The sequence below is a fragment of the Hylobates moloch genome, unplaced genomic scaffold, assembly GCF_009828535.3.
Source record: "Hylobates moloch isolate HMO894 unplaced genomic scaffold, HMol_V3 SCAFFOLD_16, whole genome shotgun sequence".
In the NCBI taxonomy this organism is placed as follows: domain Eukaryota; kingdom Metazoa; phylum Chordata; class Mammalia; order Primates; family Hylobatidae; genus Hylobates; species Hylobates moloch.
In genome coordinates this window covers 50,494,446-50,513,938 of record NW_026652291.1, presented here as the reverse complement: position 1 = coordinate 50,513,938, position 19,493 = coordinate 50,494,446, and the positions used below count along the sequence as shown (strand labels likewise).

The following is a 19,493-nucleotide window of genomic DNA, read 5'->3' as shown; positions in this document are numbered from 1 at the left end:
GGGAGAAGAGGCACTGATGAGGAAAAATCTACAAAGACAGCAAATATCAATTTGTCAAACTATTTGCAAACGTCTTCCCTTTCCTGTATTAATCTTTTCCCTCTCTCCACTTTTGGCCCGAGGATCTGAGTCCTCGGGTCAGGCCGAAATCAGACCGCGTCCATGCCCATACCCCTTCGAGGCCTAGCTGTAAAAACCGCTGAGCAAAGGGAATCCAGAATCAGCCTTCAAGCAAGTCAAGACAAGTTAGCAATTTCCGCCGGGAAGCCGTGAACATCGGCGGCCACTGGCGTTTCCTCCGAGTCCTCGGAACTGCGGAAACTCTGGGAGCTTTCAGCCCGCCCACCAGGGGAAAGCGGCCGGGGGACGGCGCCAGGTGGAGCCCATCCCCCTAGGCCTGGCGGGCCGCAGTACAGCCAGGGGCCTGCGGGAGGCGCACGCGGCGCGGCCTGAGGGGAGGGGGAGAGCGGGCGGAGGCGGTGCGCTCGGCGCTTCCTGTTCCGGCGCCAGGAGGAGCCGCGCGCTGCTGGTGCTGTTGCCGCCGCTGCTCTAGCTGCCGTCAGTCAGGCTGCGCCCGCGTCTTCAGGGCCCAGTCCCTCGGACCCATCGCCGCTTCTAGACCCTACTGCGGTCTCGGATATTGCCGGGTGAGGCTGCTTCGGTACTAGTGGGAGTCGTGAAGGGGAATCGGGGAGCTGGGGTTGCGGAGCCCGCGGGCGCGGCCAAGCGGGAAGCGGGCGCAGAGACCGAGGTGCATCGAGTCACGTCCAATGCTCGGGCCGTGGTCGCCTGCCTGGGACCGGGGCTAAGCGTTTCCCTGGGTCGCCTTCCTCCACGCTGCGGGCTGCCTGGGGATCGCCCCCCAGGGAGAAGGTGTTGGAGGCCGCTGACGTCGCGCCCGACGGGTTTCTGGGCGCCTGACGTCAGGCCTGGCTGCGGGGCGGGGCGGGCGCGGGCCGGCCCCTCCCCCACCCCTTCCCGGCGGGAGCGACCCGCTCGGAGGCCGGTTCGCTCCGGTTGATCCCGGACTCCCTTTGTTCGTGCGTCCCTAAACGACTGCCGGCCTCGCGCCCCTTGGCCCCGATTTCCCCTCTACCCCCACCCTATTACACTCATTCATTAATTTTTAATAAAAAGGGAAAGGCCTGAAAAGATTCTTACAAGAATCTCGGGCGCTTGTTAATCCGCAGTGTGACAACGTTCTGGTTATGACTTAATAGAGGAATTGCTCACGGATACATTAGATGAATACCCAGGGCAAACCACGAGAAGGGCAGAATTCTGTGATCTCCTTTTTTAAGACTGAGGAGCACATACCTGCGATAGCGTATGCATAGCTGGACCGTTTTCCTCTTTACCTTGAAAAGCAAGAGTACAGCTTTTAATAGGTAAAGATTCCAGTGTTAAAGCATGAAGCCAGACTCACTCGACCGAAAAATTTTTTTTAGTGTTACTACTAGAGAAATACACACCTGGGAGTTGTAAAGGTCTGTTTTGAAAACGAACCCTCATTACAGGCAAAGGTAGCCTTCAGAAACATTTCATAAGTTCTTTGTTCACTGGTGTTCTTTGGGGGAAGAATAGAAATTTTTCATGCTAGCATCTCTGAGCCCACAATGCAAAGCGAGTTTGCCTCAGAAACTTGGAGTGAATTGCAAATATTGGAATGTTCTTTTCCTCTCTCCAGGCGGAATGGGTAAAATCCATCCCCAGTCTCTTAGCTGAAACTTTTGAAGCTAGTGTGTTTTGAATTCAAAAATACTTGGATTTTATCTTCATCTTTTTAGAAAGACAACATGTTACACGAGAGATAACACCCCCAGTAGAGTGGGGCACCCCATAATCCAACATTAATATTTGCAGCAATAGATGTGAACATTCATTCTAAGTGGGGGCGAATAGAAACTATAAATAGCTTCAGGTCACATTTTGCCACCATGTAAGTTTTGTGCCAAACTTGGGAAAGTTTATTTTTTCAGAGGTCTCTGGATTGAGAAGGGCAGATAAAGATTTATGAACCTAAAAGTAGGCATCATAAAAGCTATTATTGGTTGAGGTTTTGCTATATTCCAGGCAGTGACTAAGAGATTTATTATGTAAGTTTTACAGCAAATCTATGATGTGGCTACGATTCTGATCTTCCTTTGCCTCAAGTTTGGAGAGTTGGACTTGTCAACTGTGGCCGAAACCAACCAGTGAAGAGCTGCAGTTATAGCTAGATAATCATACTTTAACGTTTACTCTTTTACCTGTAAGCTAGATGTCCACATACAAAGAAAAGAGAATTTGGTATTTGTTTTCCACCCAAGCACTATGTTAGGCACTTGATTGGACAGAGTCCCATTTAGTTCCTCGCAACATTACTGGCCTGGTTTGTTTGTTTGTTTTTTTTTTTAAACTGCGTGCCTTTTACAAATAGTATGGCCTGTTCTTTATAGTTCAGGTTCATTCCGATGAGCCGACTCTTAGTGAAATAATTCAAACCCTCGTCTAAGGTCTCTCTGCTAAGACTTTCATCCTTCCCTTTCTTGCTATATTCTAACCCATCTGAACTGCTTATACCTCCCCACAGATTCTCCCAGTTTTTACACTAACTGCTCTTCTTTCCCTAGGGCCCATTTCACCGCCCTATACTCCCAGCTCTTTCCTTATGGTCCTTATGGACTGCAAAAGACAGCACATCTCAGGAATCTCCATGTAATACTGTAATTTCTCTAAAGGCCAGCACGTATGTTCCAATAAGTATATAACTAAATGCCAAGAAATATTGCAGGTTGCATATCCCTTATCCCAAATGCTTGGGACCAGAAGTGTTTCAGATTTTGGATTTTTTTTATATTGCACCAGTTGAGCATCCAAAATGCAGAATGCTCTAATGAGCATTTCCTTTGATTTTTGAGCATTTCAAAACCCCTGTTTTTGAGTTGCCCAAATGTATAAAATGGAACATAATCAGATAAATGAGCCAATACTAAAAACTAGCATGTATTCTAATTTATAATTTATATTTTCTTTTTTTTTTTTTTGGAGACAGAGTCGCTTACTGCAAGCTCCGCCTCCCAGGTTCAAGTGATTCTCCTGCCTCAGCCTACCGAAGTAGCTGGGATTACAGGTGCCTGCCACCACGTCCAGCTAATTTTCTGTATTTTTAGTTGAGATAGGGTTTTACCATGTTGGCCAGACTGGTCTTGAATTCCTGGCCTCAAGTAATCCACCCACCTCTGCCTCCCAAAGTGCTGGGATTACAGGCTTGAGCCAGCGCGCCCGGACATTAATTTGTATTTTCAGTACGATACATATCATCCCCCCCCCATACGAAACAAATCAACCCAAAAATTCTGATTTCTCTTAATTTCGCCTAACAAATATCTGACATGTATATAGCACTTTATAGATTAAGTGTGTTACTATTTTCTATGCAGTGGACAGGAATTATAACTTCTACAGATGGAAAATGGTCTCTTATTGAGAAGTTTTTTTGTCAAAAGATACCGTCAAAAGGATTGATGTCCAGGTTTCATCACTGTGTAGTCCCATACTGTTTATCACTCCATCACAATTTGAAGGCTGTCTGAAATATCCATGAACTCCACTAGTAATTCATGGAGTTCAACTCTCTTAACCACCCTCCTCCCTGACCCATGATTTTTACCCTAACAGCCATGAGAGTTTCTAAAAATGTTATGTTTTACTTTTCTAGTGTATGTCAAAAGACATTTTATACTGTTTTAAAATTACTATTCTTGCTGTTCGGAGAATAAAAATAATTATTTTTCAGATGATGGGTGGATCATGCTATAAAATGGTAACAAAGTTTTGGAAATAATAGCTTTAGATTATTCCAAAAAGAAAAAAAAGAAAGCCTTTCTTGAGTATAAATTTTTTTTGTGAGTTCAAGGTTACATTGGCCTCATATTAATAATTAGCGGTGATTCAGATATTTTGGAATAGCTTTATATTTTTATGTTTTTTCTTTTTGAGACAGAGTCTCACTATATTGCCCAGGCTGGTCTCTTCACTACTGGCCTCAAGCTGTCTTCCCACTTCAGCCTCCTGAGAAGCTGGGATTACAGGTGCACACTACCAAGCACAGCTTAGAATAGCTTTTTAGAAAACCTAAACTTTTTATGTTCTGCAACTCTCCTCATATTGAAACGTCCATGTCCAACTCTGTTTTTCACCTTTTCTTTTTTTTTTTTTTTTTTTGAGACGGAGTCTCACTCTGTGGCCCAGGCTGGAGTGCAGTGGCACCATCTCGGCTCACTGCAAGCTCCGCCTCCCGGGGTCACGCCATTCTCCTGCCTCAGCCTCCCGAGTAGTTGGGATTACAGGCGTGTGCCACCACGCCCGGCTAATTTTTTGTATTTTTTAGTAGAGACAGGGTTTCACCATGTTAGCCAGGATGGTCTCGATCTCCTGACCTCGTGATCCACCCGCCTCGGCCTCCCAAAGTGCTGGGATTACAGGCATGAGCCACCCCACCCAGCTGTTTTTCACCTTTTCTAATGAAAGTATTCTCCAAGGAGCAAATTGGAATGCTTCCAATTATAGTTGTTCCTCCTTATCCTAGGGGGACACGTTGCAAGACTCCCCAATCAATCCCTGAAACTGAAGTCTATATACACTGCCGAAGCCTAAGTATACCATGTATTTTCGATCTAATAACCAAGACGGGCTGATAGCGTATACAGCATGGATACACTGGACAAAGGGATGATTCACATCCTAGGCAGGAGGGTGCAAACTTTCATTTTGCTACTCAGAACACGCTCTTGCCCCATTTAAAATTTAGGAATTGGCCAGGTGCAGTGGTTCATGCCTAATCCCAGCACTTTGGGAGACTGAGGTGGGCGGATTACTTGAAGCCAGCAGTTCGAGACCAGCCTGGCCAACATGGTGAAACCCTGTCTCTACCAAAAATTAAAAATTAGCCGGGCATGGTGGCACGTGCCTGTAATCCCAGCTACTTGAGAGGCTCAGGTAGGAGAATCACTTAAACCTGGGAGGCGGAGGTTGCAGTGAGTCGAGATCATACCACTGCACTTTAGCCTGGGTGGCAGAGCGAAAAACAAAACAGAACAAAAAACTTACGAATTGTTTATTTCTGGAATTTTTCATTTAATATGTTCAGACCTCAGGTAACTAAAACCACGGATAAGGGGGGATCACCCTAACATGAATGCTGTTTATTCTAGGAATGGAGAGCTGGTCACTTTACTAAGACAGTGCCATAGAACAGAACTTGTTACTAATTCCTATGCTTAGGGCTTCGTTTTTTAATCACAAGATTCTAGCACCTCCCCTATCTTCCAGACTTGGATTCTGATCTTTAAAGTTTTGCAGTAGTATTGTGAATCAGTTGAATATTATTAACTTGTAGAACAATTTATGTAATTCTATGACTAGGTAACTGTATAATTGTGAAAACCTGAACAGTCAAGACCATTTGGTTCACTTTGATTCTCAACTCCAGAATTAACTCTGATACAGAATCATTTTCTATTTCAGAAAGGCTAACCCTGTTTAAAAAGCATGTTAGCCTTACAACTTACCATATATTTTTTACACTGTTAGTCCTAAAAATTTTATTGTGTGATATGATTGATGTTAAACCTTAACATGGGAATGGGTTTTATGTGGTTTTTTTTTTTTTTTTTTGAGATGGAGTTTGCACTGTCACCCAGGCTGAGTGCAGTGGCTTGATCTCAGCTCACTGCACGCTCCGCCTCCTGGCTTCACGCCATTCTCCTGCCTCAGCCTCCTGAGTAGCTCAGACCACAGGCACCCGCCACCATGCCTGGCTAATTTTTTGTATTTTTAGTAGAGATGGGGTTTCGCTGTGTTAGCCAGGGTGGTCTCGATCTCCTGACTTCGTGATCCACCCTCCTCGGCCTCCCAAAGTGCTGGGATTACAGGCGTGAGCCACCGCATCCAGCCGTGTTTTTTGATATTCTGAATAAAAAGGATATAGCAGTTGGGATAGGCTTGGGTTCTTGTCCTTCGTGTTCTTGTCCTTTCCTCGTGATAACCAAATCATAATTAGAAATAAGATGCTAAGAATACAAAGGTGGCTCTGTCTTAATACTGTATTGATAGGTCAAAGGAGGAAAAGCATGAGATCAATTCATTAGATACTGAAAAGTCTTTTGAGGGAATTTAATGTCTTCTTGCTTTCTTTATTAACTAACAGAATAGGAATAAATAATAGCATAGGCATAAATTAAAAATAATGTAATTTTTTAAAATCTGAAACTAAAAATGGGAATCATACTTAAACATTAGAAGCATTGGAGAGTTGGAGCAAGACCTCTGTGCCCGCTATCACTCCTTAACATTTCATTATTTAAGTCCTAGCAGGTGCAAAGAGAAAAAATGCATAAATATTAGAGAAGGAAAATTATTTTTTGCAAATGGCATGTTTTTTATCTGGAAATCCCAGAGAATCAAGTGAGAAACTTTGAAGAATAAAATAATTCAGTAATGATGCTTCCTACCCTAGGTTAATTAATATAAAGAAGAGTTAAATTCCTATGGCATGTTTCTGGTAACAAAAACATCACTAAACTTTTAAATAAAACCCAAAACACTTCTAGTATTAAACATTTAAATGGGCGGGGTGCCGTGGCTCATGCCTGTAATCCCAGCACTTTGGGAGGCCAAGGTGGGCGGATCACAAGGTCAAGAGATGGAGACCATCCTGGCCAACATGGTGAAACCCCGTCTCTATTAAAAATACAAAAATTAGTGGGTGTAGTGGCACGCACCTGTAGTCCCAGCTACTCAGGAGACTGAGGCACGAGAATCGCTTGAACCGAGGAGGCGGAGGCTGCAGTGAACCAAGATTGCGCCACTGCACTCCAGACTGGCAACAGAGCGAGACTCCCATCTCAAAAAAAAAAAAAAAATTGAATGATTTCTACTAAAAATTTTAAAAATTAGCATGCCTGTGGTCCCAGCTACTCAAAGGCTAAGGTGGGAGGATCCACTGGAGCCTGGGAGGTTGAGGTTGCAGTGAGCTGTGATCACACCACTGCACTCCAGCCTGGGTGACAGAGCAAGACCCTGTCTCAAAAAAAAAAATTGAAATGAATGTGAGCTGTGTATACATTTAAGAAAGAATAATAAAAAGGTAATTATTTGCCTCCCTATTCCAGTTCAGGGTCTCAATGGCTGGAGCCTTTCTTATCAATTCAGAGTTCAAGTTGGGAACCAGCCTTGAACTGGACGCCATCCCAGCACAGGGTGCTGTCACCCACACTCACAGACTGGGCCGCGTAGACACATCCATTCATGTGCATCTTTGGGATATGGGAGGAAACTGGAGTACTTGGAGAAGACCCATAAAGATGGGAGAATGAGCCAGCTTCACACAGACAGTGACCTCAGCTGAGACTTTTTGTTTTTTCTTCTCATCAACATTATAACAAAACAAAGTTGAATGAAACGTCTTTCAAGGACCTGGTGTAGACTAAAATTTTAAAACCCTGTCCCATATATGAACGATCAATTAGAAAATACAGTGGAAGAGCCTATTTACAACCACAGGGAAAAATTTAACAGAAATCCCTTAAAAGAAATGTATAGAGGAGATCTGATTAAGAAAATAAACTACATGAAAAGGACAGGAACTAAACGGTCCTCTGTGTCTGCATTTGCGGGTAGAAAATATTCAGGGAGCCGGGTGCCGTGGCTCATGCCTGTAATCTCAGCACTTTGGGAGGCCGAGGCGGGCAGATCACTTGAGGCCAGGAGTTCAAGAGCAGCCTGGCCAACGTGGTGAAACCCTGTCTGTATTAAAAATACAAAAAATTAGCCGGTCATGGTGGCGCGTGCCTATAATCCCAGTTACTCAGGAGGCTGAGGCAGGAGAATCTCTTGAACCCAGGAGACGGAGGTTGCAGTGAGCTGACATCATGCTATTGCACTCCAGCCTGGGCAACAGAGTGAGACCCTGTCTCAAAAAGAAAAAAAAAAAAAAAATACTTGGGGGAAACAATAAAAATAACAATAGAAAATATAAGTTAATATAATTACATAGTGCTCACACTTTTAAGTATTATAAATAATATAGAGATGATTTATACAGGAGGATGTGCATAGGTTATATGCAAATACTACACCATTTTACATCAGGTACTTGAGCATCCTGGGATTTGAGTATCTACAGGGGTCCTAGAACCAATCTCCCTCAGGTACCGAGGGACTATGCTATACCTTGTTCTTCAACGAGATGATTTGACATTTTAAATAGATGTTCCCCTAGATTAATCTGTAAATATAATACATTTCCAACCAGAATGCTAACAGATTAATTTTTTTTTAATGATCTGGAAAAAATAAAAATACATAGACAGGAAAATCTGAAAAAAAAAAAAAAAAAGACTAGGGTGAACCACATTAATGTTTATTTAAAATATAAAGCTTCTGTAATTAAAATGGAATGGTACAGTTACAGACCAGTAGAAAAGAATAAAGTCACTGGGCACAGTGTCTCACCCCTGTAATCCCAACACTTTGGGAGGCCAAGGCAGGCAGATGACTTGAGCTCTGGAGTTCAAGACCATTCTGGGCAACATGGTGAAACTCCATCTCTACAAAAAAACTAGCTGGGCAGGATCGATTGAGCCCAGAAGGTCGAGTCTGCAGTGAGCTTATGATGGTGCCACTGCACTCTGGCTGGGGAACAAAGCAAGACTCTGTCTCAAAAAGAAAAGAATAAAGTCCACAATATCTGTGGGAAATGAAGGAAGCTCTATAGCCTGCTTATTAAGAGCCTAAGCTCTAGAGTCATACTGGGTTTGAACTGCTTCTCTCCTTGTCATTAGCTCTGGGACCTTAAACAAGTTAACTTGCCAAGCTTCCTCTTCTCCAGCTGTAAACTGGGGGTGAAAATAAAGTTTGTATCTGGGTTCTGGAGCTACCAAGTGAGGTGGTGCACAGTATACCACCATGTTCCATGTTTCATGGTAAATATTGGATAGATGCTAGTTATAAATGGCAGCAGTAGAGTGTAGGAAAGGTAGCTTGTCCAATTAGCTGAGAAAAGATAAATAGTTGATAATTTTTGTTTGGAAGAATTCAAAGATTTTAAACAAGAAGTTAAACCATAAAAATACTATATGAAAGCAAGGCAGAGTAGGGAAGGCCTTTGTAAATATATCACAAAATCCAGAAGCCACGTATAGGAAAAGATTGATAGATTTGATGACATGAAATTTTAAACTTTTGTATTACCAAAATATGCCATTTAAGAGATCTACAGAAAAAAGGAATTTGGGAGAAATTTTTTATTTTATTTTATATTTTTTGAGACTGTGTCTCGCTCTGTTGCCCAGGCTGGAGTGCAGTGGTGCAATCTCAGCTCACTGCAAGCTCCGCCTCCCAGATTAACGCCATTCTCCATTCTCCTGCCTCAGCCTCCCAAGTAACTGGGACTACAGGCACCCACCACCACACCGGGCTAATTGTTTTTTTGTATTTTTAGTAGAGATGGAGTTTCACCATGTTAACCAGGATGGTCTCGATCTCCTGACCTCATGATCCGCTTGCCTCGGCCTCCCAAAGTGCTGGGATTACAGGCGTGAGCCACTGCACCCGGCCAAAAAATTTTAATCTCATATATGAAAGCTAGTCTCCTTAGTATCTTAGAAAGCAGTGAGAGAAAAAGATGTGCTACTGAGTAATAAAATGATCAAAGGCAAAGAGTACATACAGTCTTTTATTTATATAAAGTCAAAGAACAAGCAAAATTAAGTCAAAAGTTGACTGCCATGAGGCAAGGCAGTTGATTGGAAAAGAGCATGAGTAAACTTTCTGGAGTGAGAAATGTTCCGTATCTTGGGGTGGTTATAGGGGCGTATACAATTATCAGAGCTTGTTAATCTGAACACTTAAGATCTCTGCATTTTGTTGAGTGCTAATTATACTTCAATTTAAAAATTGGTAAAAGTACTCCAGGACATCAACAAATTTAAATTTGGGAGTACACACAGTGGCTCGTGCCTGTAATCCCAATACTTTGAGAGGCTGAGGCAGGAGGGTCCCTCGAGCCCAGGAGTTTGAGACCAGGTCTGGGCAACATAGTGAGACACCTGTCTCTACAAAAAATTTTAAGAAATTTGCTGGACATGATGGCACACACCTGTAGTACCGGCCATTAGGGAGACTGAGGCAAGAAGATGACTTGAGCCCAGGAGGTCAAGATTGCAGTGAGCTGTGATCTATCTCGCCACTGCACTCCAGCCTGGGTGACAGAATGAGACCCTGTCTCCAAAAAAAAAAAGACAAGGAAATGTAAGTTAAAATAAGACGCTAATTTTTAATACCTATTGTCATTATAAACAATAAATTTAATAATACCCAGTGGTAAAAGAGGAGTTAGAGAAATGAGTGTAAATTGGCATGGACTTTTCAAATGGATTTTAGATAAATTTATCTGTTGACTCTAAATTCCATGTCCAGTGCTTTTTCCTGGTGATAGATTCTCACACACGAACAAAGAAGTGTTCAGAGATGTTCACTGTATCATACTTGAAACAACTTACACTGCTACAAAAAGAATGTAAATTAAATTGCAATTCATTTTTGTATGATGTGCAGCCATTAAAAGAGATGAAGTTAATAGAGCTGTATGAACTATTATGGAAAACTTTCCTATGTAAAGAAAAACCCATTACATAAATAAGAATCCGTTTAAGTAATAATAATGTATGCATAGAAAGTTCCTTAAGGAATATTTAAGAAATGGTGAACACTGATTTGAAATTTTTCTTTCTTCCTTCATTTCTTTTCTTTTTTTAGGAAAATGTCTGATGAATTTTCGGTAAGTTGATCAGTTTATCTGTGATAAGTTTTTCATCTCTTAAGAAAAACAACATGGTCCTAACTGGGCTACATAAATCTTTTCACTTAAAAGAGATGCTTTAACCAGGCATGATGGCATGCACCTGTAGTCCTAGCTACTTGGGAGGATCCCTTGACCCCAAGAGTTTCAGGCTGCAGTGAGCCATGATCGTGCCATTGCACTCCTGCCTGGGCAACAGAGTGAGACTGTCTATAAATAAATAAAAGAGATGCTTTTTGTGATTCTTGGCTTTGGGGGTAGGAAAGAGATTTTGATAGGTGATTTGCCTTAGTTTACTGAGATAATAGCATGTTTGGAAATGTTTCCTATATTTCTTGATGAATCCTTAAATGAAAATTGAAGATGTTACTTCTGTTGTTCTCTTTTACCCTGATAGTATTAATAGCCAACATTTATTAGAAATTATTAGGCCGGGCGCGGTGGCTCACGCTTGTAATCCCAGCACTTTGGGAGGCCGAGGCGGGAGGATCACGAGATCAGGAGATCGAGACCACGGTGAAACCCTGTCTCTACTAAAAATACAAAAAAATTAGCCAGGCGTGGTGGCGGGTGCCTGTAGTCCCAGCTACTCAGAGAGGCTGAGGCAGGAGAATGGCGTGAACCCGGGAGGCGGAGCTTGCAGTGAGCTGAGATTGCGCCACTGCGCTCCAGCCTGGGCGACAGAGCGAGACTCCGTCTCAAAAAAAAAAAGAAATTATTGTATACCAGGCACTCTGTTAAAGTGTACTGCATGAACTATCATATTTAAGCCTCAAGTTAACCCTAAAACAGTTTTTGAAACTGAAGAGGCTCTATCTCAGAGTATGTAGCTCCTTTGAGGTTAAGCCAGGATTCAAATCCATATTTTGACTGTTAATTCTATCTTCTTAATTACTGTACTTTGTTATATTAATACAGCAGAGAAATGAAGCACAATATGATTAGTTGTATTTAGAAAACGAGTTTCTCTGAAGAATTTGCACTGTAAAGTTGATATGCAAAGTAACATATCAAGGTTTATGTTAAATAGAGTATTTTTTAAATGACTAGCTTAGCTTTTGAAGATATTCTTGAGGTTTATAATCCCTGGCCCTATAGGTTACTATTCTCTGGGTTTATCATGGTGTTTGGTATAACTTTTCCCTAGATAAGACGTATCTGTTTTGTATTCCAGTTGGCAGATGCACTACCTGAACACTCCCCTGCCAAAACCTCTGCTGTGAGCAATACAAAACCTGGCCAACCTCCTCAAGGCTGGCCAGGCTCCAACCCTTGGAATAATCCGAGTGCTCCATCTTCAGTGCCATCTGGACTCCCACCAAGTGCAACACCCTCCACTGTGCCTTTTGGACCAGCACCAACAGGAATGTATCCCTCCGTGCCTCCCACAGGACCACCTCCAGGACCCCCAGCACCCTTTCCTCCTTCCGGACCATCATGTCCCCCACCTGGTGGTCCTTATCCAGCCCCAACTGTGCCAGGCCCTGGCCCCACAGGGCCATATCCTACACCAAATATGCCCTTTCCAGAGCTACCCAGACCATATGGTGCACCCACAGATCCAGCTGCAGCTGGTCCTTTAGGTCCATGGGGATCCATGTCTTCTGGACCTTGGGCGCCAGGAATGGGAGGGCAGTATCCTACTCCTAATATGCCATATCCATCTCCAGGCCCATATCCCGCTCCTCCTCCTCCCCAAGCCCCTGGGGCAGCACCACCTGTTCCATGGGGCACCGTTCCACCAGGAGCCTGGGGACCACCAGCACCATATCCTGCCCCTACAGGATCGTATCCCACACCAGGACTCTATCCTACTCCCAGTAATCCTTTCCAAGTGCCTTCAGGACCTTCTGGTGCTCCACCAATGCCTGGTGGCCCCCATGTGAGTGTTCAATTTGTTATTTAAAGTGTACTAATTGTACATAGCACAACTGAAAGATTGTTTCTCCCCAGTTTTGGATGGAAGATTAAGAAGGCCTTTAAGTTTTTAAAAGAGGGTGTGTGTATATTAAATGAGTAAATTTCAAACCTTCAGGTAAAGCATTTAAAAGGATGAAAGCACTGTTTTAAGTATTCCTTGTGCTAAAAAGAAAAATTTTCCAAAGATCCCCCAAAGACTTCGTAATGTAGTAAGCAGTGTCCTCAATAGCATTAGGTAAACTCTGAGATTCATTTCATTGGGCTTTTTGTTTTATTATTATTATTTCTCAGTATTGTTTTATAGCATCACACTAAAGTACAGTTCAGTAAAAGCAGTCTCTACCTGCCTAGCTTGATAGAGGTAGATTTTTAGAGAATCCAAGGCAATAAGTAGATAATGTTGTTCATCTTTCAAGCAGTTCTCGAGCTCAAGATTACACCCCTATTCTTTATTGTCAGTTACATGTAACGCTTTATGCTTTACTGTCAGACAAGCCAGAGTGGGGTTAACATCTTAGTTGAGGAGCCTGCCTTGGTCATATAACTGAATGGAAAAGTACCCCACTTCCCCTGTGAGGTAAGCCAAGCGAGTATCCAAACGCAGAGTAAAGATTTTCCTTAGAGGCCGGGTGCGGTGGCTCACACTTGTAATCCCAGCACTTTGGGAGGCCGAGGCGGGCGGATCACGAGGTCAGGAGATCGAGACCACGGTGAAACCCTGTCTCTACTAAAAATACAAAAAATTAGCCGGGCGTGGTGGCGGGCGCCTGTAGTCCCAGCTACTCAGAGAGGCTGAGGCAGGAGAAAAGCGTGAACCTGGGAGGCGGAGCTTGCAGTGAGCCGAGATTGCACCACTGCACTCCAGCCTGGGCGACAGAGCAAGACTCCGTCTCAAAAAAAAAAAAAAAAAAAAAATTTTTCCTTAGGAAAAAAATCTGTTAACTTTTTTTTTTTTTTTTTTTTTTGAGACAGTCTTGCTCTGTCACCCAGTCAAGAATGCAGTCTCTCGGCTCGCTGCAATCTCTACCTCTCAGGTTCAAGCGATTCTCCTGAGTAGCTGGGATTACCGGCGTGCGCCACCACACCGGCTCATTTTTGTATTTTTAGTAGAGATGGAGTTTCACCATGTTGGCCAGGCTGGTCTTGAACTCCTGACCTCAAGTGATCCACCTGCTTCAGCCTCCCAAAGTGCTGGGATTACAGGCCTGAGCCACCGCGGCCAGCCAAGAAAAAAAAAAAAAATCTGTTAACTCTTAATACGCAAATAACTAGTCAGATCTCTGATTAGATTAGTCAAGCATCCAATCCAGCTATAAAGGCAATCTTTAAAGTACCCCCAAAACTTCCTCCTTGTATTAGTGTAATTTGTTGCTATATATATTATCTGAAAATATTTATTTTGCAAAGTGTACGCCAGAGTAAATGACAAGACTCACTGTTTGGATTTATTAAGCAATAAATTTACTTTAAGCCACAGTAAGGAGTTAATAAACTCCATTTGCAAAATCTAGAAGTTGACTTTTTCTTTTTTCTGTTGCAGTCTTACCATTAAGTTAACAATGGACGAAGAGATGACGCTTTGCTTTTTGAAGTACATATATATGCACATGAATGCATATATAAAAATTGCTGGTTTCACTATTAGAGGGCATTCATGAAAGAACAACTCTTGCACCTCTCAGAGAAGATAACTGCCTCTTGTACTTGGATGTGTAGTACATCATATGTATACAATCAGATAAAAGCATAGAAGTAAATCATTCAGATGTGATTTTTATTTGGTTTTCATGGAAAGTTAAAGTGATAAAGTATATTGAATAGCTCTTTGACAGAATTTGTTTAAACTATGAAACTACACACTTAAAAATCTAAGATGTGGATTATTGTTAGAATCTGCAACTTCATTGGCAAATTATTTCAAGTATTTTTCTATAATCACTTCCCCTTCTAAATAAATAAACTTTAAGAATAACCCATCGTAATCCAAACAAATGATGCCTCAACATTTTGAACTGCTCTGTTGGACAAATAAACCTGGTCCTCTTGACGTTGTATTTTGGATATACATTTTTAAACTGTCAGTAATTATTGTCAGATGTGGAGTTCAATACCCAGCCAGTGTTCATTTTTATCCTTGAGCTTTTAGTAAAAACTTCCTGGTTTTATTTTTAGTCATTGGGTCATACAGCACTAAAGTCTGCTATTTATGGAAACTAACTTTTTGTTTTTAATCCAGGCCAGCATGTATGTAAATTAAATTTTTAGATAATTGATTATCTCTTTGTACTACTTGAGATTTGATATGAGATGTGCATATTGCTTTGGGAAGAGCTCAAGGAAGGAAATAATTCTCTCCTTTGTTTTGAACCTCAAACTAGATAAACCCTAGGAATTGCTTAATTGCAACAATTAATTTTCATTCCCACAAAAACCTGAGGCAGCTCTTTTGCCCAGAGCGTTCCCTGTAGCCACCCCCACCCCACTTGCCCTTGGTTCTTTAGAAGGAGCACATTCCTTGATTCCTCCCTGATGTGGTAAACTGGCACACTCTAGGGGTCTAAAACATAACAGTTGTGTTTAGAGAACCTTAAGTCATGCAGACATGACTGTTCTCTTTGTACAAGTGTGAATCAAAATATGTATCTGTTTTTCAGAGTCTGGTTAAGCTATGTCATTGTCTACTGCATAGTTTCCTGAGTCTGTTTGTAAAGTGCTTATGGCTAACAGTTCAGTTCTGTGTTTGTTGACAGGTAAATAAGTGGAGCTGAGTGCCATCTTTGAAAAAATTACCCTCTAGCTCTAACACTGAAAATAATAATAAATTGTAGATCTCTGCAACTAAGCTTAAAGCAGTGTGACTGTGTTGCTTAAATATTAAGTATTGTTTATAACCACCAAAAAAAAGCCCTAGTAGTTTTTTGGCACCTTATGTTTAAATCAGATTCTTAGATTTGGGGTAGACCTGACCTTGTTATTTATTAGATAACATTTTGAATGTATCCATTGGATTTCTAAAATGTATTGCGAATTTCTCAGACAAACAGGATTTATGCTGGAGCTCTGTTTTTCTTAGAAATAAAATATTTAGTAGTTTATTTCTGCTCTAATTAAAACATCAAGAATGCCAAATGCTGCCAGTTTTTTGGTTTGATAGCTACCTCCTTTTAAGAAAGCAAAATGGTTACCTTTGAGAGGAACATTCAGTGTTTAATCCTCCCTTATGTTAACTGGATGATAGATTCAAGCTTTTAGAAATGAGAAAGTAGAAACTAATTAAGATATTTTCAGACTGCGTTGTTAGCTTTTTCTTTCACTGCGCTTGAAGGACAGGTGTTAGCTATCTACAATACTGTTGAACTCTGTTGTCAAAGTAGCCCCCAGTCTACAAGGCAGGTAGCCTTGGCTTGAATTATCAATATCAAAATGTCAGTTAACCATGGAGGGATAAAGGAATGTGAAAAGTGAGATGGCTGCAAAGATAGCTCTCCTTACAGTTATTTTGGCTGTCCTACATTGGGATAAGCTGACAAATTAGCAGTATTTAGTTTAACACTACAGCAAATATAATTTGACTAGGAAGAAGAGATAGCAGGTTTGGGAATCTATAATTATGAAGTCCATTGATTTTGGGAGAAAATCTGTTGCTAAAGGATTTGAAGGGCCATGAACGCAATTTGGGATTACTACTCCCAATAAGTATAATAATTTTGCTAGTGACCCATACTGTCTAGTGTGCCCTAAATCATACTGCTATTGTACTCCCTTTGTTTTCAAGGACTTTACAACTGGTATTTCGGGGAGTTTTTTTTTTTTTTTTGAGACAGAGTCTCGCTCTGTCGCCCATGCTGGAGTGCAGTGGTGCTGTCTTGGTTCACTGCAAGCTCCACCTCCCAGGTTCACGCCATTCTGCCTCAGCCTCCCAAGTAGCTGGGACTACAGGCGCCCACCACCATGCCTGGCTAATTATATATTTTTTTGTATTTTTATTAGAGATGGGGTTTCACTTTGTTAGCCAGGATGATCTCGATCTCCTGACCTCGTGATCCGCCCGCCTTGGCTTCCCAAAGTGCTGGGATTACAGGCGTGAGCCACCATGTCTGGCCAATTTTTTTTTTTTTTAAATGTAAGAATGGAGATAAAAGGGATAATAGAATTTGCTTTCATATTGTTATTTTTGTAAAGCATCTTTTCTTCAATTCTCGTTGGCATTCTGGGCCAAAAAGTATTTCAGGTTGGTTCAGTGTGGAGTTAAGAAAAGCAGGAGTTTTAGTGGAGAAATGGGGAGCAGCATCGAGAAAGGCTTTTTTCCTTTTTTTTTTTTTTTTTTTTTTTCGGAGACAGAGTCTTGCCCTGTCACCCAGGCTGGAGTGCAATGGTGTGATCTCGGCTCGCTGCAACCTCTGCCTCTGGGTTCAAACGATTCTCCTGCCTCAGCCTCCCAAGTAGCTGGGATTACAGGTGCCCGCCATCACACCCATTTTTGTCATTTTTAGTAGAGACGGGGGTTTCACCATGTTGGCCAGGGTGGTCTGAAACTCCTGACCTCATGATCCGCCTGCCTCAGTCTCCCAAAGTGCTGAGATTACAGGTGTGAGCCACCACACGTGACCTTTTTTTCCTTTTTAAAAGGGAATAATGTTGCTTTCAAAACAAGACATGCTAGGCTGAAATTGATTTATGGAAAAGACTGCTTGTTAGCAAGTATATTTGGTCTTGAGGGGGATACAGATTATAGAATATGCTGACATTTGGGCTTCAGAGGAAGAATTTTCAAATAAAATCTAATGGAAATAGTTGAGATGTGTTCAGGAATACTGTTTCTGGAGTTGGAATCTTTTAGGTTTTGAAATGTTGAAACCAAAAAGACAAAAATTAAAACATAGACCTTAGGTCCTCATTCACACCCGGTTCTCAAGAATCAAGTGGAGCACTTCAAAGACCTTGGCTTGTCTGTCCCAGCCTGCCGCCTTCTCATCTTTTCATGCTTTTGAAGACACCATTTACAGCTCTGACTCAGCCCTATTTTGTGTAAAGTAATATATTGATTATTCAGAAATAGAGAATACATTTTTTAATTACCCAAGTACTGACTGCTTTGTCCATTTTACTGTTGGTTGTCTTCAGCAGAGAATAGTAATAGGGCAGAGAAAAGTATATATTTTGCCTCAGTCAGTCCCACCACCACAGTGGACTATTGGGATATTTTCTAAAAAACCAATCAATTTGCCCATGATTACCTCACAAATAATTAGTGCTACCTGTGGTACTCAAATGTACAGCTTTTGAAACTTTGTGTAGATGAAAAAAGCTCTACTCAGAGTTTTTGTTAAGACTGTGCCTAGGTTGAATATCAGTCAATTGCCTACACTTCAAAACAGTAAGTGCCAATGTCTCAATTTTCTCACCCTGAATGATAGAAGCTAGCTTTATCAACTGCCAAGGTTAGAAAGCCTGGAAATAAAACTTAAGCACAGACATTCAAGTTTTTCAAAAGCATAAGCCTAAATTCAGATGAATCACACTGATATATTGTACTATGCATAGAAAGTTGTAGGTGGCGTTCAGGGAAGACTTTGATTTTAATAAAGCAATATTTAGTATTGAAGACACTTTTTATTTTCAGAATTCTGCCAAGTAAAACAAATTGCCAACAAAATAATCAGTATTTTGTAAATGCCAGGCAAGCTTCTGGCTATCGAAAACATCTGAGTCATTTATTCAGTAGACAATATGTCCTTGATCCAGGTTCTTTGCCAGCTATAAGGGAATCCCTGTCCTTGAGGGACTCATAGTCTATAAGTAACATTACAGAATTCGTTAGCACACCCATTCATTATTAGTTTAGATAAATGTGTTAGGATTGCTGCTGGTGGAGATTGTAACCAGCCTTTGGGCATCTTAAAGGGCGACATGTGGCATACCTTTTTTTTTTTTTAAGAGTTTAATGTTTTTCAAGATTGTAGTGCTGATCAGCGCAACAATTCAAGTGTGCAAAGTAACAGGATAGTTTGCCTCTTCACTTTACCCCTGGATAAAGGCACTTTCACTGCCTGTCACTGATTAGCGGATACTGACTTGTTGCCATTAAGTAAACTTGACTTCTTATGTGTGCTCTATGAAAGTTTGTGGTAATTTTCTTCTTGAAATTGTGATTTTTCACTGACAGTAATGACAAATTTAATGTGTGTAATTGTCTATGCATTTTAAGTTAAACTGCCTAAAATGTGATTTGAGACATATACATTTGTTTGTATTATAAATTGTAAGCAATCAGTTTGAGATACTAGGTTTTATCACCTGCTGCTGTATTTGTAAACAAAGACAAATGTTGCTTTAAGAAGTAATTATAATTAGGAATAGGCTATGGATGTGATACTTGATATTTTTTAAGATAAACTTGTTTGCTTTTGTGTATTATACCTGGAAACTTTTTTTTTAAAAATGTATTTTCATGGTTTCACAGATTTTTCATGTTATTTTATTCTTTAGGCCCAATTCTGGGCTTCTCTGAGCAAGTCCAGAGCCTAATTAACTGCAAATTTGTTGTCAAAAAGGAAGAAAAAAGGGCCTGAGATACCTCTTTGCATGTGACCTGCCTTCACTAAGGATGTCTGCAAAGCACCCTTCCTCTGCAAACCCTCTCAGCAACATGGTGTCCATTGTGGCGATTTTCTCTTCTTTCAAGGCTAGGCTACTCTTTGTAACCAGATTATCTGTATATACGATAATA

The 19,493-nt window shown here is 41.4% G+C and overlaps 1 protein-coding gene across 3 annotated transcripts; it reads left to right on the top strand.

Moving 5' to 3' along the window:
- Positions 1–490: 490 nt before the first annotated feature.
- MAPK1IP1L (mitogen-activated protein kinase 1 interacting protein 1 like) lies at positions 491–19,223 on the top strand. Of its 3 annotated transcripts, none has more exons than XM_032134921.2 (4): positions 491–647; positions 10,801–10,822; positions 12,018–12,725; positions 14,304–19,223. In XM_032134921.2, exons 2-4 carry the CDS (start codon positions 10,805–10,807, stop codon positions 14,313–14,315), a joined length of 738 nt encoding a protein of 245 aa, XP_031990812.1. In that variant the 5' UTR covers positions 491–647; positions 10,801–10,804; the 3' UTR covers positions 14,316–19,223. The 3 variants fall into 3 exon arrangements, with proteins under 3 accessions (XP_031990812.1, XP_058285518.1, XP_058285519.1); XM_058429535.1 differs by lacking the exon at positions 491–647 and adding an exon at positions 966–1,388; XM_058429536.1 differs by lacking the exon at positions 491–647 and adding an exon at positions 966–1,523.
- Positions 19,224–19,493: the final 270 nt, after the last annotated feature.